The sequence below is a fragment of the Paralichthys olivaceus genome, chromosome 4 (assembly GCF_024713975.1).
Source record: "Paralichthys olivaceus isolate ysfri-2021 chromosome 4, ASM2471397v2, whole genome shotgun sequence".
In the NCBI taxonomy this organism is placed as follows: domain Eukaryota; kingdom Metazoa; phylum Chordata; class Actinopteri; order Pleuronectiformes; family Paralichthyidae; genus Paralichthys; species Paralichthys olivaceus.
This window is the reverse complement of record NC_091096.1, coordinates 470,001-492,500: the sequence shown is the minus strand read 5'-3', so window position 1 is coordinate 492,500 and position 22,500 is coordinate 470,001. Positions and strand designations below refer to the sequence as shown.

At 47.2% G+C, this 22,500-nt stretch overlaps 3 protein-coding genes and 1 pseudogene across 5 annotated transcripts in view; 3 read left to right on the top strand and 1 right to left on the bottom strand.

The window, feature by feature from the left end:
- The window catches only part of ogdha (oxoglutarate dehydrogenase a), an 18,061-nt gene extending 17,465 nt beyond the window's left edge, over positions 1-596 (top strand). For all 3 annotated transcript variants that reach the window (XM_069522875.1, XM_069522874.1, XM_069522876.1), the window contains one exon: positions 1-596. This exon is cut by the window's left edge and continues 1,187 nt beyond it. The gene's annotated coding sequence lies outside the window, so the exon portion shown is untranslated.
- A 1,495-nt stretch (positions 597-2,091) lies between these two features.
- Positions 2,092-13,202, top strand: LOC109643670 (zinc finger MIZ domain-containing protein 2-like; annotated as a pseudogene).
- Positions 13,203-14,645: 1,443 nt separating this feature from the next.
- Positions 14,646-17,401, top strand: ppiaa (peptidylprolyl isomerase Aa (cyclophilin A)). The gene is made up of 4 exons (XM_020108852.2): positions 14,646-14,961; positions 16,565-16,684; positions 16,773-16,945; positions 17,026-17,401. Exons 1-4 carry the CDS (start codon positions 14,893-14,895, stop codon positions 17,156-17,158), a joined length of 495 nt encoding a protein of 164 aa, XP_019964411.1. The 5' UTR covers positions 14,646-14,892; the 3' UTR covers positions 17,159-17,401.
- Positions 17,402-20,114: 2,713 nt separating this feature from the next.
- LOC138407409 (dickkopf-related protein 4) overlaps positions 20,115-22,500 on the bottom strand; it is a 2,822-nt gene continuing 436 nt past the window's right edge. Inside the window, exons 2-4 of the mRNA XM_069523082.1 lie at positions 21,708-21,824; positions 20,665-20,797; positions 20,115-20,583 (exon numbers count right to left, since the gene is read on the bottom strand). Of these exons, the coding sequence (XP_069379183.1) occupies positions 20,270-20,583; positions 20,665-20,797; positions 21,708-21,824 (564 nt within the window). The 3' untranslated portion in view covers positions 20,115-20,269. The remainder of the gene's footprint in view (positions 20,584-20,664; positions 20,798-21,707; positions 21,825-22,500) is intronic.

Here is a 22,500-nt window from a genome sequence, read left to right as displayed (position 1 = left end):
CTTTTTTTTATTGTCTCGTTAGCGCCCCCCATTGAAAGCTAATGGGAGCGCACTGGGCAGGGAAAGGAGTGATCTTCACTTCAGCAGGTGGAGGTTGTGTTTTTTTTTTTCTTTGCCTTTCAGCAGGTTTGTTCGCTCGGTAACGAAAGTGTAATTAGTTACCACGGCAACGCTTGACTCGCACACTGAGATTGAATTGTGTTTGAAGGGATGTGGGGATCAACGTGGCAGAGGGCTGCGCTCACAGGCGTCAACAGGAAGTCAAACGCACAGCTGATGATCAGAATTTAACCCCTCGGCTTCTTTCTCGTTTATCCCGTGCCAAACTGGATCAAAGCATCACGTGCTTTTATTCCTTCATTTTACTTTGTCGAGCAACTGAATGAAATCTGTCACAATGAAAAATTGAACCTAATCAGATAAAATAAAAAGAATCTCCTGGTTTGAAGCAGTGAAATTAAACGACAGCAGAAGAATCGGCTGCAGGCGAAGTTCTGAGCTTCTGTCGGACAAAGAAAATGATTTATTTATTTTCATAACGGGATTTAAATTCTCTTCTTACTTTGCTTCATTCAATAAAGAATTCTACTGAAACACTTCGATCACTGGGACTCGTTTCTTTCACACAAGAAAATGTTTAACAGATCCGACCTTTCACAATAAAACTCCCTCCCTCATCTCTTTGCTCTTCTTTCATCCTGTCTGTTCGGTCTTTTTATTTTTGAAACATTTTCTTTGTCATGGTCAGAAGGGTCCAGTAAAACAAGGAGGGGTGATTTGAATTTTTCTATAATGTTTTTGTTCTGAGACCAGATGTGGTCGTTGAAGAGTGTCTCTGTCTGTCTCTCTGTCTGTCTGTCTGTATGTCTCTCTCTGTCTGTATGTCTGTCTCTGTCTGTCTGTCTCTCTCTCTCTGTCTCTCTCTCTGTCTGTCTGTATGTCTCTCTCTCTGTCTGTCTGTCTCTCTGTCTCTGTCTGTCTGTCTCTCTGTCTGTCTCTGTCTTCACTTTAACTTTTAACTTCAATTAAATAACGAATAAACGAAACATGGTTAAACTCAAGTGAAGCTTCTTCCAATCAGATCAATGTTCTCAACCAGTTTATCAAAGACGTATGTGATCAGGAGGGAAACATTTATATAATCTGTATTTATATAGATGAACTTTATATAATCTGTATTTATATAGATGAACTTTATATAACCTGTATTTATATAGATGCACTTTATTTATATAACTGAATTGTAATCATATAGATGAACTGTAGGTTCGAGGACCCCTGAGCCTCTTATAATAATAATGATAGAAGATGAAAGATGTCTTCGTTCCTCAGATCATCTGCTTTTAAATTCATTTTCTTTTCAACACAGAGACTGAGGGTCACTGTCTGTCTCACCCTGTCTCAGTCTCACCCTGTCTCAGTCTCACCCTGTCTCTGTCTCACCCTGTCTCAGTCTCACTCTGTCTCTGTCTCACCCTGTCTCTGTCTCACCTTGTCTCTGTCTCACCCTGTCTCACCTTGTCTCTGTCTCAGTCTGTCTCTGTCTCAGTCTGTCTCACCCTGTCTCACCTTGTCTCTGTCTCAGTCTGTCTCACCCTGTCTCTGTCTCACCTTGTCTCTGTCTCACCCTGTCTCTGTCTCACCTTGTCTCTGTCTCAGTCTGTCTCACCTTGTCTCTGTCTCACCCTGTCTCTGTCTCAGTCTGTCCCTGTCTCACCCTGTCTCACCTTGTCTCTGTCTCACCCTGTCTCACCTTGTCTCTGTCTCAGTCTGTCTCACCCTGTCTCTGTCTCACCCTGTCTCAGTCTGTCTCTGTCTCACCTTGTCTCTGTCTCACCCTGTCTCACCCTGTCTCTGTCTCACCCTGTCTCAGTCTGTCTCTGTCTCACCTTGTCTCTGTCTCACCCTGTCTCACCCTCTCTCTCTCTCACCCTGTCTCTGTCTCACCTTGTCTCTGTCTCAGTCTGTCTCACCTTGTCTCTGTCTCACCCTGTCTCAGTCTGTCTCTGTCTCAGTCTGTCTCTGTCTCACCCTGTCTCACCCTCTCTCTCTCTCTCTCACCCTCCTCCTGCTGCAGTTCCTGCTCTGACCAGCAGGGTGTCCTCTGTCCCCCCCGGCGGCAGCAGCTATGCGGAGCAGCAACAGAGAAGCTCCGGGTGTCACCTCCGAACATTAACGGAACAATAACGGAACAATAACGGAACCAAGTGTCCTCCTGTGTGAATAAATCGCTCCGGAGCTGCGGGGATGGTGTCGCCTCCTGAAGCCGGATCATAGAGCAGCCTGGGCTGGTTGGAGCGGCCGGGACTCCGTGGAGGATTTCACCCGGACACTCTCTACTCGAGCAGGTTACCCCGGCTGAGGTTACCCCGGCTGAGGTGGTTGAGTTCGGGTGGTCTCGGTCCTTAATGCCCCGGAGGCCCGGAGGAGTTCAGACTACGGAGCCCCGGAGCAGGGCTCAGACACCGGGGAAGTAGAGCAGGTAGGTTGGCTGTGGTGGACGCTCCAGGCCGCGGTGTGTGGATGTGGATGTGCCGGGACGTGTCGGGGATTAACCCGCAGCAGCTGCTGCTGTGGAGCCGCTGCTTCTCCGACATTACGCTGTTTAGTGCTGGAACTAGCTGGAAGCTAACTGTTAGCCTCGGAGCATTCCATTGTCACAGCCCGATGAGCTAACGAGGCTAACGGCTCCCATTGTAGCAGCTGTGGAGGGCGACGTGTTGACACTATCACGGTGTGTTCCGAACACGACCGGGGGTAGAACGCTCAGTCCCGGTTCTGTTGCAGTGACCGGGTTCGGTGAATCATTTCAGGCGGTTTAGACGCAGCGGGCTGCTGTCGCCTTGTTAGCATGCTAACGCTAGCAGCGGTACCACCCGCAGCAGCAGCCTCATTTCTCCGTAGAGCAGCCTGTTAGCATGTTAGCATGTTGGCATATTAGCATGTTAGCATTAGCTTCTCCTCACTGCCAGAATCTCAAAATGTCTCCGGACACTTTCATTTTGTTTTTTAAACTCACCGACTGAACACCGGTCCGAGTGTGTCCCGGTCCATCGAACCACCTGTAGTTTAATGTTATAGACTAACACTGTAGTTTAATGTTATAGACAAACACTGTAGTTTAATGTTATAGACTAACACTGTAGTTTAATGTTATAGACAAACACTGTAGTTTAATGTTATAGACTAACACTGTAGTTTAATGTTATAGTTTAATGTTGTAGACTAACACTGTAGTTTAATGTTATAGACTAACACTGTAGTTTAATGTTATAGACTAACACTGTAGTTTAATGTTATAGACTAACACTGTAGTTTAATGTTATAGACAAACACTGTAGTTTCATGTTATAGTTTAATGTTATAAAGAAACACTGTAGTTTAATGTTATAGTTTAATGTTGTAGACAAACACTGTAGTTTAATGTTATAGTTTAATGTTGTAGACTAACACTGTAGTTTAATGTTGTAGACTAACACTGTAGTTTAATGTTATAGTTTCATGTTGTAGACAAACACTGTAGTTTAATGTTATAGACTAACACTGTAGTTTAATGTTATAGACAAACACTGTAGTTTAATGTTATAGACTAATACTGTAGTTTCATGTTATAGACTAACACTGTAGTTTAATGTTATAGTTTAATGTTATAGACTAACACTGTAGTTTAATGTTATAGTTTAATGTTATAGACTAACACTGTAGTTTAATGTTATAGTTTAATGTTATAGACTAACACTGTAGTTTAATGTTATAGTTTCATGTTGTAGACAAACACTGTAGTTTAATGTTGTAGACTAATACTGTATTTTAATGTTATAGTTTAATGTTGTAGACAAACACTGTAGTTTCATGTTATAGACTAATACTGTAGTTTAATGTTGTAGACTAATACTGTAGTTTAATGTTATAGTTTAATGTTATAGACTAACACTGTAGTTTAATGTTATAGTTTAATGTTATAGACAAACACTGTAGTTTCATGTTATAGTTTAATGTTATAGACTAACACTGTAGTTTAATGTTATAGTTTAATGTTATAGACAAACACTGTAGTTTAATGTTATAGACTAACACTGTAGTTTCATGTTATAGTTTAATGTTATAAAGAAACACTGTAGTTTAATGTTATAGACAAACACTGTAGTTTAATGTTATAGTTTAATGTTATAGACAAACACTGTAGTTTCATGTTATAGTTTAATGTTATAAAGAAACACTAGTTTAATGTTATAGACAAACACTGTAGTTTAATGTTATAGACAAACACTGTAGTTTCATGTTATAGTTTAATGTTATAAAGAAACACTGTAGTTTAATGTTATAGACAAACACTGTAGTTTCATGTTATAGTTTAATGTTATAGACAAACACTGTAGTTTCATGTTATAGTTTAATGTTATAAAGAAACACTGTAGTTTAATGTTATAGACAAACACTGTAGTTTCATGTTATAGTTTAATGTTATAGACAAACACTGTAGTTTAATGTTGTAGACAAACACTGTAGTTTAATGTTATAGACTAACACTGTAGTTTAATGTTATAGACAAACACTGTAGTTTAATGTTATAGACTAACACTGTAGTTTCATGTTATAGACTAACACTGTAGTTTCATGTTATAGACAAACACTGTAGTTTCATGTTATAGACAAACACTGTAGTTTAATGTTATAGACAAACACTGTAGTTTCATGTTATAGACTAACACTGTAGTTTAATGTTATAGACAAACACTGTAGTTTAATGTTATAGACTAACACTGTAGTTTCATGTTATAGACTAACACTGTAGTTTCATGTTATAGACAAACACTGTAGTTTCATGTTATAGACCAACACTGTAGTTTCATGTTATAGACACACACTGTAGTTTCATGTTATAGACTAACACTGTAGTTTCATGTTATAGACTAACACTGTAGTTTCATGTTATAGACAAACACTGTAGTTTCATGTTATAGACCAACACTGTAGTTTCATGTTATAGACACACACTGTAGTTTCATGTTATAGACTAACACTGTAGTTTCATGTTATAGACTAACACTGTAGTTTCATGTTATAGACAAACACTGTAGTTTCATGTTATAGACTAACACTGTAGTTTCATGTTATAGACACACACTGTAGTTTCATGTTATAGACACACACTGTAGTTTCATGTTATAGACTAACACTGTAGTTTCATGTTATAGACTAACACTGTAGTTTCATGTTATAGACCAACACTGTAGTTTCATGTTATAGACAAACACTGTAGTTTAATGTTATAGACTAACACTGTAGTTTCATGTTATAGACTAACACTGTAGTTTCATGTTATAGACAAACACTGTAGTTTCATGTTATAGACCAACACTGTAGTTTCATGTTATAGACACACACTGTAGTTTCATGTTATAGACTAACACTGTAGTTTCATGTTATAGACTAACACTGAACCTTGATTGTTATTGATCACATCACAGATGAATTAATGACGACGACAACCTTAAACTGTGTGTGTGTGTGTGTGTGTCTGTGTGTGTGTGTGTGTGTGTGTGTGTGTGTGTGTGTGTGTGTGTGGTGTGACTCCTCCCTCTAACCACGCACTCTCAAACTCTTGCAGGGCATTGTGGATGTTTGAGTCTTTAAGATTAAATAAAGTTTGGGAGAAATGAGTTTGATGGTTTATCAAACAGAAAAACACCTCGGGGCTGATGGGAAATGTAGTTTATCATCTGATTGGAGAATGTCTGTCTGCAGGAGTCTGTCTCTGTCCCAGCCCCGTCCACCATGAACCCTATGAACCAGATGAAGGCTGGACTGACCAACAACCCACACAGGTACACACACACACACACACACACACACACACACACACACACACACACACACACACACACACACACACACACACACACACACACACACACACACACACACACACACACACACACACACACACTATTGATCTGATTCATTTCCAATCAGGATGCCAGACCTTAGTTCTCCTTGGTTTAGTAGTAGAACTACTTATCGTGAAAAATATCAGAGATGATTTTAGGAGAATTAAATGTGTGTGAAAATCTCACACTGTGATTTCTGCCTGTGTGTCTGCAGCGAGGGTTCGTACCCCTACGACCCCTCCAGCTGGCAGCAGCCCACCAATCAGCCCACTGGATCCCTCTCCGTGGTAACCACAGTCTGGGGAGTGACCAATCCTTCAGCTAGCCAGGTATGACCTCACCAAACAAATGATTGAGTGACATTCTGTTGAGGACCTGGATGTGAAGTGTGTGATTCTGCGTCTGTCAGGGTCTGGGTGGAGGGGTGATGGGCCCCGGGGCCAACCAAGGCGGGGGACCCATGATGCAGGGCCCTGGAGGTCCAGGCATGGCCGGTGGACCTGGTGGCTACATGGGACAGCAGGGCTACGGAGAGCCCAACAAAGGCTACATGAACCAGGGCATGTACGGCCGGGCAACAGGGGGCTACACCGGAGGACCGGGGGGGTACGCAGGGAGGTCAGTTGGTTTATTTATTAATTTATTTATATTTTGTTGATATTACTCCTGTTGACTTCCTGCCACATGTGACTGGTCTAATCATGATGGAAATCTGAAAAGCTTGAACACATTAATAAATATAAAACTATAAAAACAATAAAAACATCCTCCTTGTGTCTCTGTAGTTACCCGTCCAATCCTGGTGGCTCCAGAGGCTCCGCAGACTTCACCCAGGCCGCCGCCGCCGCTGTGGCTGCAGCAGCCGCCACGGCAACTGCCACCGCCACAGCAACTGTTGCTGCCATCCAGGAGAAACAAAACCAAGAGATGAACTATGGACAGGTGAGGGAGGAGGACACCTGCAGACCCACAGCAGGGGTTAGAGCTCCCCCTGCCGGAGACGTCCTCATTGGCTCGCTCTAATACAAGTATTGTGTGTGTGTTTGTGTGTGTGTGTGCGTGTGCGTGCGTGTGCGTGCGTGCGTGCGTGTTTAGATGGGTCCAGCCTATAATAACCAGTTCATGGCCCACTCGGGCCCCCGTGGCCCCCCTGGCATGGCTCCTGGAGGCATTGGCCCTGGTCCAGGCCCTACCAGGGGCCCCCCCTCAATGGGCCCCATGTATGGACCTGGAGGGGGCCCACAGAGGGTCCCACAGCATCCAAATTATGGTCCTGGACCACAGCAGGGCCACTTGAGGCCCCCGCAGGGCCTCAAACGGCCCTACAACTCTGAGGTGAGTTTATATCCATATTAAACCTGATTGACTCAGTCTCAACATAGAATTGAATCTGATTCGATTCAGTCAATTTATTGCTCTGATACAATTTATATCATAAATCATATGATAAAATAAATATTTCTAATATAGTAATACAAAAACTTTCGAATCTGAATGTGGACAAAACAAACACTTTATACTGAAGCTTCGTTATTTGAAAATAGTGAGATCACATGTTTCACCTCCACCTCGTCGTCTCTCAGTCGTTCCCAGGAATGTCTCAGCAGTACGGCATTCCTGTCGGCTCCAGTGTCAACGTGATGTCGGGTCCTGGTGGCGGCAGTGGAGCGATGGTGGGTTCAGGCGGAGGCGGTCACGCCGGGCCTGGTCCGTACTCCGGACCTAACATGCAGTACCACCCAGGTAAGATATATCTATTCATTTAATAAGAAATGTAAGTCACAGTTTTTGCTTCCATTTTGTGTGTAATTATAAGTAAACTTTGTTAGAACAGAATCCAACACAGCTGAAGAGACTGGAGACCGATTCTTTAGACGTGATAAAACAACAGAAAAACCATAACATGCCTCCGTCCTCTGGTGTCATCAAGTGTCCACCAGCCCCGACATTCAAACTCAAGTCCTGGTCTGTTTCCCTGCAGGTCCAGGCCCTGCCCCTCAGCGCTCAGGCTCCTCCCCCTCCTATCAGAGCCATAAGATGTCCCTCCCACAGTACCCCCCCTCTGGACCCCCCAACTCACAGTACTACAAGGTGTGTGTGTGTGTGTGTGTGTGTGTGTGTTGTACTTTTACACACTTGAGAAAATGAAAAGACTTCAGTTGTGTTCATGTGTTTGTGCAGCAGGAACAGTTTAATGGTCAGGGTGGAGGTTTAAACACTCTGACAACAGGGGGCGCTGGTGGTGTCTACAGCTCCTTCAACCAACCTTCAGGGGTAAGAAGAGTGTGTGTGTGTGTGTGTGTGTGAGAGAATAATCCTCACTACTGTCAACAGTTCAACACTCACACTCCTGTCTCTCTCTCTCTCTCTGTCTCTCTCTCTCTCTCTCTCTCTGTCTCTCAGCCTGGTCGAGGGTTGCCAGGTTACCCCTCCTCCCCGGTACCCGGTAACCCGACCCCTCCCATCACCCCAAGCAGTTCCATGGCCCCGCCCTACATGTCGCCTGGCAACAGTGACGTCAAGCCGAGCCCCTCTTCCTTCCTGCCCGACATCAAACCCAACATGGCTGGCCTGGCCCCGCCCCCTCCCACAGGTGCACTCGCGCACACAAACGTTTTCGATGCCACAACAGGTCAGATTATAAAACCATCACACAATCATGGAAATTGCATCAATAATCAGATTATCAGTAAAATAATCTTCATTCGTAATCTGATTAAACCTCTCGGGTTGTTTGTGATGTCACAGCCAAGTGTTCAGGTGTCTGACCGTGTTGACTTCCTGTTAAAAGGTAACCCTAGCGACGACCTGCGGCTGACCTTCCCGGTGCGTGACGGTGTCGTGTTAGAGCCGTTCAGGTTAGAGCACAACCTGGCCGTCAGTAACCACGTCTTCCAGCTGCGAGACTCCGTCTACAAAACGCTCATCATGAGGTGAGAAGAGTCTGAGGTCAACATCAAATCAAATCAGAGGGCTTTACAATCTGTACAGGGAGTGACACCCTCTGTCCTCAGACCCTCGGTTCCAGTGAGGAAGAACCTTTAACAGGAAAGAAGGACATGTATTCATGTGTGTGTGTGTGTGTCTCAGACCGGACCTGGAGCTCCAGTTTAAGTGTTACCACCATGAGGATCGACAGATGAACACGAACTGGCCCGCTTCTGTCCAGGTCTGACTTTTTTCTCATTGAGGCGTTCAGAGGTTTTGGTGGCTTTTTATTTGCCTTTGTTTACCCGCCCGTCTCCTCCTCAGGTGAGCGTGAACGCGACTCCTCTCACCATCGAGCGAGGCGACAACAAAACTTCCCATAAGCCTTTGTACCTGAAGCAGGTGTGTCAGCCGGGCAGGAACACCATCCAGATCACAGTGACCGCCTGCTGCTGCGTAAGAACACACACGTGCACAATAACAGCCAAACCAAAATGCTTCCTGTTTACACCGACTCGTGTACGTGAGAGGTCATGTGATACGTGTTAGCGTGGAACGGGATTAAAACTGATCTGGAGCCAAAAGCTCATGTGGACAGAGATGGTTTTATTTTGAAATCTGTAACGTAGTCGTATGGATGCAGCCTTTGTTCCAGTCCATGTCTCACACTGAGACACACTTCAAACTTCCTCTCATCTCTTCCTCTCCACAGTCCCACCTGTTCGTCCTCCAGCTCGTTCATCGTCCGTCTGTCCGCTCGGTGCTGCAGGGTCTGATGAAGAAGAGGCTGCTTCCTGCGGAGCACTGTGTCACCAAGAGTGAGTCCACCGCTCTTCTTCTCTTCTTTCTCTCTCTGGGTCGTTTCCCCAGGGACGACGTCTGAAGTACTAATATCTGATGTTCTCACCCCCCCGTCTCTGTGACCCTCAGTAAAAAGGAACTTCAGCAGCGGTTCGATTCCTGGGACACCCGGGTTAAATGGAGAGGACGGCGTGGAGCAGACGGCCATCAGAGTCTCATTAAAATGTCCCATCACTTTTCGCCGCATCCAGCTGCCGGCCAGAGGTCATGACTGCAGACACATACAGGTCAGAGCAGCACGTGACGCGATGTGATGTCACGGCGGTTTGAGATTCTGACACAAACAACACGTCACCGAGTCTGAGACACAGAAACAAGAATCACACAAACACTCAGACTTATTGTGTGTGTGTGTGTGTGTGTGTGTGTGTGTGTGTGTGTGTGTGTGTGTGTGTGTGTATGTGTGTGTGTCTGCGCGCAGTGTTTTGACCTGGAGTCGTACCTGCAGCTCAACTGTGAGCGAGGAACCTGGAGATGCCCCGTGTGCAAGTATGTACGACAAACCCACTCACACCGTGTCACTATGTTTCATACATACATGTCTCCTCTGTAACCTGTGTGTGTGTGTGTGTGTGTGTGTGTGTGTGTGTGTGTGTGTGTGTGTGTGTGTGTGTGTGTGCAGTAAAACTGCTCTGTTAGAAGGTCTGGAGGTGGATCAGTACATGTTGGGAATACTCATCTACGTTCAGAAGTAAGAAACGTCTTCGTTCTCCAAAGTATAAAACACACGCCACGCCGGCTACCGAATGAAAACGGTGTGAGCGACTCGTACTTCCTTGTTTCTCACTCTCCTCTTCCTCCTGTTCTTCAGCTCGGAGTACGAGGAGATCACCATTGACCCGGTGTGCAGCTGGAAGCCGGTCCCCGTGAAGCCGGACATCCACGTGAAGGAGGAGTCTGACGGCCCCGTGTTGAAGCGTTGCAGGACGCTCAGCCCCAGTCACATGGTCCTGCCCAGCGTGATGGAGATGATTGCGTCGCTTGGCCCCGCCCCCTCTTCCACCGCAGCCTCTTCTCCGATGCCCTACCCATCAATGCCTGCAGGGGGCAGCAATAATAGCAGCAACACCCCTGATTACCCCGGACCAGGTATGTTGTCTTCATGAAATTGAAATAATCTGTAGTTTGTTAATAAGAGAATCACGTCGTATTGATCCGTCTCCGTCTCTGTCTCCGTCTCTGTCTCCGTCAGCTCCGTCCTATCCAGGTCAGTCCGGGACTTTCTCAGACTTCAGTGGTTCTGGGACTTCGGGAGTTGGGGGGGACTTCTCCTCCCCCGGCCCCCCCCCCCCTGTCCTACCAGTCAGAGCTCTCCAGTGCCCTCCTCACCCCCGACAAACCGCCGCCTCACCCACTGGCCGGACAGGTAAGGAGAGTCACTGAGTTCACACTCGTCCAGGGGGAAGTTTAATTACTCCCACATCTGCCCTTCCTTTTCATCTCTCCTTTCCTTCCTCTCCCATGTCTATCCTTCCCTTTTTCTTTTGCTTCCTTGCATCTGTCCCTTCCCTCTCTCCTTTCCTTCCTACCTCCTTGTTTTCTTTTCCTCCTCTAAACTCTTTGTTCTTTTTAGATATCAGTCTCAAGCCGTCTGGACTCCACTTCCCATGGTGCTCCTCTCTCCCAGCAGCAGTCGCAGGGTCTCCATGGCAACTCGCAAATGGGGGGCAACCAAATGATGCAGCGTAGCAACCAGAACCCCCGCCTCCAAGGCGAAGGCTCCTTCGGGCTCGGGGCGTCTGCGGATGTTCCAGAACCTTCTCTGGATGTAAGTACTGTTTCATAAAGCAGTAATAACTCAGATTCCTGTATATTCCATATATTTGTCATGTGACTTCAATTCACCCTGAAACTTCAAATCAATCAATCAAATCAGAACCAATAACCTGTATCAGATTTTTATCAACATCCAAACTCTTAACTTGCTTAAAGCAGCCGACGTGTATTTTTTGTTAGAGCGTAAGATTATTTAATTTATTTAAAGTTGGGCCTGCACATTGAAAAGAGGTGTGGCCCGAGTGTGGAGCCCTGTGGAACACCAGTATTAATCACTGCCTGTTCCTGCAGTTGCTTCCAGAGTTGACGAACCCAGACGAGCTGCTGTCGTACCTCGGACCTCCAGACCTCCCGAGCAACAACAACGACGACCTTCTGTCCCTGTTTGAGAACAACTGAACGCACACACTCAAACACGTACACTCACACACAGAGAATTTAAACAGACTTTACTGTAAAATACGAACTCTGTGTGTCCTCGCCCGCCAACACGACCGTGGGTCCAACATGGCCACCGCCTGCACAGGATGGAGTGGACGATAAATACAAAATGAAAGAAACTCCAACTTTTAAATATGAAAACTCTTGTTGATGTGTGACTATGAACTTGATGGAAACTTTATTTTATTGTTTTTTTTAATTCTCTGAAACTGTATTTTGATGCTTCATCCTTCATTCCCTGTCAGAGCTGACAGCCGCACTCATCACAGCCACTACAAACTATTTAACGTGAGCGTTGATGTTTTAAGATCTGATTCACCATCACTGCTGAGCCTTTATCCACGTTAGTTTCTGTTGGTTGATTTTTTTTTTTTTTATCTAAGTGGCGTTGTTGTTCGATGGCGTTCAGCGGTGATGAGGAGTAAATCTGATCGGAAGTTCTTTAAAACCAGAATATTTCTGGTCCAGTTTTAAATGTTATGATATAAATAGTTGAAGATGAGCTTTAAACGAACAGTCTGATCTGTTTTTACAGACGTGTTTGTTTTTCACCGGAGTCACTGAAGAGGAAAAAAATGTCACGAAAAGATCAAATCCCACCGAAAAGACCGTTTGCACTCGGCCACAACACCCGACTTTGGTTGAGTTTTCTAAAGATGTCCTCGTGGTCACTGCTGGCGTTCTGGCAGTAACTGTAGAATGGTTGATACAGATGTTCTAAAGGTCGGGTATGTGTTCCACAGGCGAAGGTGGTTCTGGAGAACATCACCTCTCTAACATGTTGTTCTTCACAGGTCTGAACATGTGGCTGAGCGTAAACGACGCATGTTCATGCACATCTGGAGTTATTCCAATACGAGACGTCTGAAGTGAGAAGTGTAAACGGGGCCAAAGAGCTTCTTGTCTTGACTCTGAGCTCTGGAACTTTGTTGAGCGCCTGTTGTCGAGCCTCTTCAGTGCAGTTTAAACTCGCTCCCTGAATGCAGCGCGAGGCGTTCAGGCTCCAGGTTTGGCCAAACACAAACACAGTGATACATGGAGGAGAAGAAAAAGAGAAAACACTGAGTTGTTTGGTCATTTCATCAAACTGTGATTCTAGATGAGTTCATCTTCATCCTCCTCCTCCTCCTCATTACTCTGTATGTTGTAAAGTGACTAGAGTCCAGACAGTTGTGATGTCTCCATGTCCCAGTGGCTTCTGGAAAGAATAAACTGTACATGATCGCTCTGTATGATCCAGTAATGATGCTAATAACAATTATAATAATAACCTTTGTAATTTAATAAACACACACTGGAAAGACAGAGTTTCTTGAATGGCGTCTGTAAAACTGAAAAAGAAAAGAGCAGATGAATGAGACTCTTGCAGGAAATCTTCACACAGGAACTTTTGACTTTGTCAGAATAAACAAAATGTTTTTTAAAGTGAACTCGACTATAGAGGTCACACAAAGCCCCGCCCCCAGGAAGACTCTACTGTCAATCAAACGTTCCTGAACCATCATCACATGTTTCTGTTACTGATGAGAAGTTCTTACATTTAGAGAGAGGGGGGAGACAGAGGGGGGGGGGGGGGGAGAGAGGAGAGGGAGAGGGGGGAGACAGAGAGGGGGGGAGGGAGAGAGAGGGGGGAGGGAGAGAGACGGGGGAGGGAGGAAGAGAGAGGGGGAAGACAGAGAGGGAGAGAGACAGGGGGGGAGGAAGAGACAGAGAGGGAGGAAGGGAGAGAGAGGGAGGGAGAGGAAGAGAGACAGAGAGAGAGGGGGAAGACAGAGGGGGGGAGGGAGGAAGAGAGACAGAGGGGGGGAGGGAGGGAGAGAGAGAGGGAGAGAGCGACAGAGGGGGGGGACAGAGAGAGAGAGACAGAGGGGGGGAGGAAGAGAGAGAGAGACAGACAGAGAGGGAGGAAGAGAGACAGAGGGAGGGAGAGAGAAGAGGGAGAGAGAGATGGGGGAGACAGAGAGGGGGGGGAGAGGGAGGAAGAGACAGAAGGGGAGAGAGGGAGGGAGAGAGAGAGAGAGGGGGGGGGAGAGGGAGGGAGAGAGGAGAGGGAGAGAGAGAGGGGGGAGACAGGGAGAGGAAGAGACAGAGAGGGGGGGAGGGAGAGAGAGAGGGGGGAGACAGAGGGAGAGGAAGAGACAGGGAGGGAGAGAGAGAGGGGGGAGGGAGAGGGGAGAGGAAGAGAGACAGAGAGAGAGAGGGGGAAGACAGAGAGGGAGAGAGACAGAGGGGGGGAGGGAGAGAGACAGAGGGGGAGGGAGAGAGAGAGACAGAGGGGGGGAGGGAGAGAGGAAGAGAGACAGAGAGGGGGGGAGAGAGAGAGACAAAGACAGATGGAGAGAGACAGACAGAGAGAGGGGGGAGACAGAGGGAGAAGTTCTTTCCATGAACTTTCTTAGAACTCGTCCTCTGAAGTTTCTGGTGAGATCAAAGTATTTTAGAAGTATTACTGTGTACTTATATGAATAAAGTACACAGCAAATATTAAAACACGTTTAATTAAAGTTATGAATGAAAAAATCTTCAGGTCAAAGGTCACGTCTCCAGTGACGTCATGTCTTCCTGCGGAGAACGGACCGCGCCCTAGCCGCGTGACCGACGCGCACGCACGCACACACTTGTCATGCTGTTGGCGGGAACGCGCTTTGACTGCGGGAGGTTGACGTTCGCGCGCCGGATTGGACGCCCGAGCTGTCAGTCATCTGTGGCGCGCGCTGCTCTGGCATTCGTCAGTTCGGTTGTTTGGACGCGGACACCGGAAGAGGGCGGTGCTGCGACACACCCAGCCCCCGGGTGAGCGGGGCGCTCCGGTGCGACAATCGAACGCACCGTGGAGCCGGAGACTGACGCGGTTAAAAGCTCCGCTGTCACCGATTGGCTCGCTGCAGTTGAAGCCCGCCTCCCGGTGGGTTATATAAAACGTGTTCGGGCGCCTCCATCTTTTTCGGGTCCTCGCGCTGCTCCGGTGCCGCCGCTCTGATCCTCCGCCGCAGACATGTCCAACCCCAGAGTCTACTTCGACGTCACCGCCGGCGGCGCTGCCATCGGCCGGATCGTGATGGAGGTAAAGCGGTCTGTGGTTCCGCGGGATGTGACTCCCGTTAGTCAGCCCGGGGTCAGCGAGCCGCCGCCGGGTGTCGGTGGTCCTGCCCCGGCCCGGTCCCCGGTGACTGCGGGACGTTAAAACCCGGTGTGTGCGCTCAGCGTCCCCGTCAGCTAACGCGAGCCACGCGGTCACGGTTCTCTGGAAGGAGCCATGTGCACGTGTTTGTGGCGCTCGATGCGAGTAACGGGACCGGATCCGTGAACGTGAGAACCGAATTCACGTGCGCGCTGTTTCCTCGTGAATGAGCTGAATGAGATTCGGGCTGTTCTTCACGTCACCGAGCAGCGGGGCCGTTTCCGCTGTAACGTTGAATAACGAGCGGACATGTTGATGTGATGAGCCGCTTCTGTCACATCGAGGCCCGGGAGAGGACTCGTGATCCCCGCTGTCCGGGGCCTCGCTGCCCGGTGCTGAGCCTCCCGGACGCTCTTTGTTGCAGCGCTTCGCGGCCTCTGCAGCCCGGGAACCCCCCGGGCCTCAGTCGGTCGGAGGGCGTCGCTCCGGTGTCCCGGGGTCTGACCGTGTGTGCGGGCGGGCCGTTGGTCTCGATTCGTGTTTAAAACTCAAAAACGCGCCGCCTGCAGTGGTTAGCATGTTAGCTTATGCAGCTAATAGTGCCGGTTGTTTGGGGGGGGGGGGGGTCCTCTGGAAAGTTCCACGGTGCTGTGGGGGGGGGGGGGTCCTCTGGAAAGTTCCACGGTGCTGTGGGGGGGGGTCTGCTCGGTACAATGCGGATGTTGGATGAAGGGCCTCCGGGAGGAGCAGCTCCATGTTCCGCGGCGGGGCCCTTGTTCCTCCTCCGCCGCTCAGACCCCGGCCCGTCGCGCCCAGCAGCCATTTTGTATCAGAGTGGAGCTTCGTCATGGGCGTTCCCGGCTCATGGCTGTCCGGACAATGTGAGCCCACAGCCCCGCTGGGGTCTCAGTGAGCGGCTCCGGGCCTCCGCCGCGAACTCGTGGTGTCTCCGGGAACCAGATTCCAGGGGCCGGGGCTCCTAACAAGGGCCCCGAGTTAAAATGGTGCCGGTGGTTTACTGCGGACATGTGGAAGCTGCATGCTCCTGCTCATGGCCTCATCAGATCAGTTCACTCTGCAGTGTGTGTTACTGCTGAGCAGGAGGAAAGAGACACTCACACACACACACACACTCTGACACACACACTCACACTCTCTCTCTCTGACACACACTCGCACACAGCTGCGTTCTGCAGCCCCCCCCCCCCCCCACTGGTACAGTAGCAGGACATGCAGAAGCTGCAGTGCAGCAGTTTCTCTGACAACACAATGACCACACACTGACAGTGGAAGTATAATGAGCTCGATCTTCTGCCCTCAGGCGTTAGTTTCCCTTCATAGATTATTGACTAATGTGAAGCGGAGCCAGGTTTTTTTCTCAGGTGTGGTTACACAAACTGTTACCGCAGAACAAAGTCTCAGCTCCAGGGCTTTGGTTCAGGTCCAACATGGCGAGGAGCCAGTGTTTGTTCACGTTGGGCTGCTGAGCGCAGCAGCTGTGATCAGTGTTGGAAATGAACTGACTTCACTCTGTTTGTTTCTGTAGCTCCGTAAAGACGTCGTGCCCAAGACTGCTGAGAACTTCCGCGCCCTGTGCACTGGTGATAAGGGCTTCGGCTACAAGGGCTGCGTCTTCCACCGTGTCATCACCGACTTCATGTGCCAGGTGAGAAACTGAACGTCCATTCGATTATTACTGAAGCTCGGCTGAACGTGTTTCGTGTGTGAGGTTAATCTTTGTTGATGACACGCAGGGTGGTGACTTCACCAATCACAACGGAACTGGTGGAAAATCCATCTATGGCAACAAGTTCGCTGATGAGAACTTCACCCTGAAACACACCGGTCCTGGAATCTTGTCCATGGCCAACGCCGGCCCCAACACCAACGGATCCCAGTTCTTCATCTGCACAGTCAAAACAGCATGGTGAGTAAACGCATCTTGTAGACCTGTCACCGCAGAACTGGTGTTCGATGATGGTGTCATTAACCGATCTGTGCCCGCAGGCTGGATGGGAAGCACGTGGTGTTTGGCCAAGTGGTGGAGGGAATGGATGTGGTGAAGAAGATGGAGTCGTATGGCTCCCAGAGCGGCAAAACCAGCTCCAAGCTCGCCATCGCCGACTGTGGGGAGCTCTGAGCTCAAGCACTTAACCCCATCTGCTTGTCCTGTAGCCCCACCCCCGCCATTCAACATTCCTATTGATGGACCCCCCCCCCCATGTTGTTCTGTTGGTGTTGAAATCATGTTGCTGCATTTGTGACTTTGCTTTTGAAAGTTTCTTTTGCATTGACGATTGTTTTCCACAAAGTCCAGCGGTTTGTTTTCTTTTTGTTAAGTCAAAAAAATGAGAGAAAATAAAAGATGCCTTGACAATGAAAACACTTGGTTTCTTTATAAAAAGGTTTGAGGTCGGTGGAAACTGCTCATCTGGGGCCAAATGGTCATTAGTGCTTAATTAGAACCACATTGTGTAGCTTCTGTTTGATGATGAAGAACTGGAGGGAACTCTGCACATTTATTCACCAGTACTCACGCTCTTCCTCGCTGACACTCACAAACTGATACTGGACATGTGTAAACTCCGTGTGGGTAAAAGAATCTGTAAACTAAAGCTGGAGGAGATGGTGGCTGACGGGGCCTCTAACAACTAAACTTTTTGACTGGTCTAACATGAGAAGATGAAACATGAACACTAAGTGGATTACCTGGTGACCGTCAGCACATTATTCAAACAGCATTTGGAAAGGAGCATTTCTGTGCCAAGCTTTCTGATCCATGTAAACTGCTGATCATTATCAAGGATTTCCATATTTGTTTTTGGTTCTAAAACTTCAAGGTTCAGATAAGAATCTGATGAGACTGAAGCTGCGTGAACTGAGCTGCTAAAGATTAAAATCCCTCTGTTCAAATAGTTAAAAACCACAAAGATGTTTCGCCTCAATGCTGTTAACTGCTGCTTTTCTCGCGGGACCTCGTGGGTATCGCGAGAGCTGCAGCAGTAACCAGGAGAATGGCGAGACATTTACTCTGAAAACTGTTTCCGGTTGAGTTTGAATGTCGGGGTTTGTGGACACATGACGTCACAGCAGCCGATATGAAGGCACCCCCCCCCCCCCCCCCCCCCCACACACACACACACACCATAGACTGTATATAAAGAGACACACACACACACACCTGTCTACACGTTGAATGAAACACAAACAAAAACAACCTGGAAAATATCAAGATGAACTTTATTGTGTTTATTGTTAATAAATAATGAACAAAGTTGAACATTGAACAGGAAGTGAATGTTGATAAATCTTTGACTTCATCAAAACAAAAGATTGTTTACATTTGTTGAGCCAAAGTTAATCTAGAATCTAAGATCTATTATTTATTAATCATGATCTATAATCTAATATTTATTATCTATAATCTATCATTAGATCTTTAGAGACCAGACCGAGCACATGGGATGATTATTGAACGTAGTACCAGGCCGTCCCCTGCAGGGGGTGCTGCTGTTCTACTGTGTTGTCCACAGCCGTGGAAGAAGAACTCATTTAAAGCAGTAAAAGTAGAAATAGATAAATAAACATGTTCTCCAGTAAAAGTACCACATCAACTTTTCTACTAGAGTAAAAGTAAGTATTGTTTTTCCAAATACACTGAGTATTAAAAGTAGAAGTACTTCACAGAGAATATAATGTAACATCCATCATGAACAGTTTTAACACTTTAATAAAAGAATTAAACGGTTTTAATAAAGAAGCTGCAGGAGGCGGAGTCTAATGTCACCTGCCCGCTCTGATTGGATCAGAGGATTAGTAACCCTGTTGTTATTGGTTACTTCAAAAAATATGAACACACGTGAACATGTGACTTCAAATATCAGCTGACATATGTTGTGACAAAGAAGTGAAAGTACCTGAAAATAAAGTACTGATAGATGACACGTGAAAGTGCAGTAACTAAAGGGCCCCTCCGAAGGGCCCCTCTGAAGGTTCTGTCTAAAGGGCCCCTCTGAAGGTTCTCTCTGAAGGGCCCCTCTGAAGGTTCTCTGTAAAGGTTCTCTCTAAAGGGCCCCTCTGAAGGTTCTCTCTAAAGGTTCTCTCTGAAGGTTCTCTCTGAAGGGCCCCTCTGAAGGTTCTCTCTGAAGGGCCCCTCTGAAGGTTCTCTGTAAAGGTTCTCTCTAAAGGGCCCCTCTGAAGGTTCTCTCTGAAGGTTCTCTCCGAAGGGCCCCTCTGAAGGTTCTCTCTGATGGTTCTCTCTAAAGGTTCTCTCTAAAGGGCCCCTCTAAAGGTTCTCTCTAGAGGGCCCCTCTGAAGGTTCTCTCTAAAGGTTCTCTCCGAAGGGCCCTCTGAAGGTTCTCTCTAAAGGGCCCCTCTGAAGGTTCTCTCTAAAGGGCCCCTCTGAAGGTTCTCTCTGAAGGTTCTCTCTAAAGGTTCTCTCTAGAGGGCCCCTCTGAAGGTTCTCTCTAGAGGGCCCCTCTGAAGGTTCTCTCTAGAGGGCCCCTCTGAAGGTTCTCTCTAAAGGTTCTCTCCGAAGGGCCCTCTGAAGGTTCTCTCTAAAGGGCCCCTCTGAAGGTTCTCTCTAAAGGGCCCCTCTGAAGGTTCTCTCTGAAGGGCCCCTCTGAAGGTTCTCTCTAAAGGGCCCCTCTGAAGGTTCTCTCTGAAGGTTCTCTCTAAAGGGCCCCTCCAAAGGTTCTCTCTAGAGGGCCCCTCTGAAGGTTCTCTCTAAAGGGCCCCTCTGAAGGGCCCCTCTGAAGGTTCTCTCTGAAGGGCCCCTCTGAAGGTTCTCTCTAAAGGGCCCCTCTGAAGGGCCCCTCTAAAGAGCCCCTCTGAAGGTTCTCTCTAAAGGGCCCCTCTGAAGGGCCCCTCTGAAGGTTCTCTCTGAAGGGCCCCTCTGAAGGGCCCCTCTAAAGGGCCCCTCTGAAGGTTCTCTCTGAAGGTTCTCTCTAAAGGGCCCCTCTGAAGGTTCTCTCTGAAGGGCCCCTCTGAAGGGCCCCTCTAAAGGGCCCCTCTGAAGGGCCCCTCTGAAGGTTCTCTCTGAAGGGCCCCTCTGAAGGGCCCCTCTGAAGGTTCTCTCTGAAGGTTCTCTCTAAAGGGCCCCTCTGAAGGTTCTCTCTGAAGGTTCTCTCTAAAGGGCCCCTCTAAAGGTTCTCTCTAAAGGGCCCCTCTGAAGGTTCTCTCTGAAGGGCCCCTCTGAAGGGCCCCTCTCAAACAGCTGCTGTGTGTTTGATATAAACCGTTGATGAACCCGTCAACAGCTCGTCTCCAGCGTCCTCCTCTTTTCCCCAGAATGCCTTGTCTTCCTCTGGCCCTGCTGTGGGCGGGGCAGACACACCCCCTGGCCCTTGTTTTTGCCTGACTCCGCCCGGTCGATGGCGGTGCAGGACAGCCCCGTGTGGCAGTGGCAGCGCCCCAGGTTCCTCCTGAGTTTGGTGGAGCCCCTCAGCAGCAGACAGGCCTCGCCCTCCCTCGGGATCTTCTGACACCGTTTCCCCGTCAGGTAGCGGACGCAGCACAGACCCGCCCCACAGTCTCCAGACCGAACGCAGCTCGCCATCTCTGGAGCTGCAACAGGTCGACACGTGTCCTGAGGCTGGAACAGCAGCAGTGCACTCTGGGACATGGAGTTCATATCGCATAACTCACCTTTTGTCCTGTTGAAGCTGTCGGTGTCCACCTGTCTGTCCCCCTGTCCGTCCACCTGTCTGTCCCCCTGTCCGTCCACCTGTCTGTCCTGAGAGGACGGCCTCCTCTGAGCTCTGTTACTGCAGCCTCCTCTCTGAGAGAAAGATTTGTGTTGTGTTCATCATGTATGTTGTGTTCATTGTGTGATGTGTTCATCGTGTGTGTTGTGTTCATTGTGTGTATTGTGTTGATCATGTATGTTGTGTTCATCATGTATGTTGTGTTCATCGTGTGTGTTGTGTTCATCATGTATGTTGTGTTCATCGTGTGTGTTGTGTTCATCGTGTGTGTTGTGTTCATCGTGTGTGTTGTGTTCATTGTGTGATGTGTTCATCGTGTGTGTTGTGTTCATTGTGTGTATTGTGTTCATCATGTGTGTTGTGTTGATCATGTATGTTGTGTTCATCGTGTGTGTTGTGTTGATCATGTGTGTTGTGTTGATCATGTATGTTGTGTTCATCGTGTGTGTTGTGTTCATCATGTGTGTTGTGTTGATCATGTATGTTGTGTTCATCGTGTGTGTTGTGTTGATCATGTGTGTTGTGTTCATTGTGTGATGTGTTCATCGTGTGTGTTGTGTTCATTGTGTGTATTGTGTTCATCATGTGTGTTGTGTTGATCATGTATGTTGTGTTCATCGTGTGTGTTGTGTTGATCATGTGTGTTGTGTTGATCATGTATGTTGTGTTCATCGTGTGTGTTGTGTTCATCATGTGTGTTGTGTTGATCATGTATGTTGTGTTCATCGTGTGTGTTGTGTTGATCATGTGTGTTGTGTTCATCATGTATGTTGTGTTCATCGTGTGTGTTGTGTTCATCATGTGTGTTGTGTTCATCGTGTGTGTTGTGTTGATCATGTGTGTTGTGTTGATCATGTATGTTGTGTTCATCGTGTGTTGTGTTGATCATGTGTGTTGTGTTGATCATGTATGTTGTGTTCATCGTGTGTTGTGTTGATCATGTGTGTTGTGTTGATCATGTGTGTGCTCAGGTGTGTCACTGACCACAGGTATGTTGCACTCAGCGGTGGAACACGGAGCGGCCGCTCTTTGGTTGGAGTTTGAGTTCGTCTCCGTCTGGCGTCGTGCCGCCCGCTCCACCTGGTCGCCATGGGAACGATCCTGATGGGCAGGTGATAGTGATGTCACTGCTACTTCCTCCTCTAAGTTGGTACTACTGCATAAAGTTCTGCTCCTACTTAACACTACTAACTGCTGTGTACTTCATGTACTTAACTTACCATGGTACTAATCCTATTACTGCTGCTACTATAGTATTAATACTAACTATTAACTTGTATTACTACTACTGCTACTGCAGCTGCTGTTAGTATTTCATCACAGTGATACTGCTGTTATACGATATTTATTATTGCATCATAATCAGTCATCACAATCATCATGAATGATGTGAATGTTTCTCTATCGATGAACTTTTATAACAAGGAAACAGTGAAGAAGTAAAAATACACAGAAGTATTTGTCTGTGGAGATTCTCAGTCACTCAGCTCATGTTCTGTATTCAATGTAAACATGGTATAAATCTGAAGTGCACATGTATGAAATACATATGTAATAATAAACAGTTATAATAATGAACAGTTATAATAATGAACAGTTATAATAATGAACAGTTATAATAATGAACAGTTAAATGAGTTTAGTCAAATGTAGTGAAAGTTTTAATAATCATTGAATTAATTTAATTTAATATTGAGCGACAGGATATAGATTTGTGTTTATTCATTTACATGAATATCAGAAGAGTCACTTTATAAAAATACTACTATTAATAATA

What these genes read in the sequence shown, in the direction of transcription:
- ppiaa (XM_020108852.2), top strand. Translation starts at nt 14,893, where the DNA reads ATGTCCAACCCCAGAGTCTACTTCGACGTCACCGCCGGCGGCGCTGCC. An exon ending in TCACCGACTTCATGTGCCAG is followed by an intron (nt 16,685 to 16,772) that starts GTGAGAAACTGA and finishes GATGACACGCAG; the next exon opens with GGTGGTGACTTCACCAATCA. An exon ending in TGCACAGTCAAAACAGCATG is followed by an intron (nt 16,946 to 17,025) that starts GTGAGTAAACGC and finishes CTGTGCCCGCAG; the next exon opens with GCTGGATGGGAAGCACGTGG.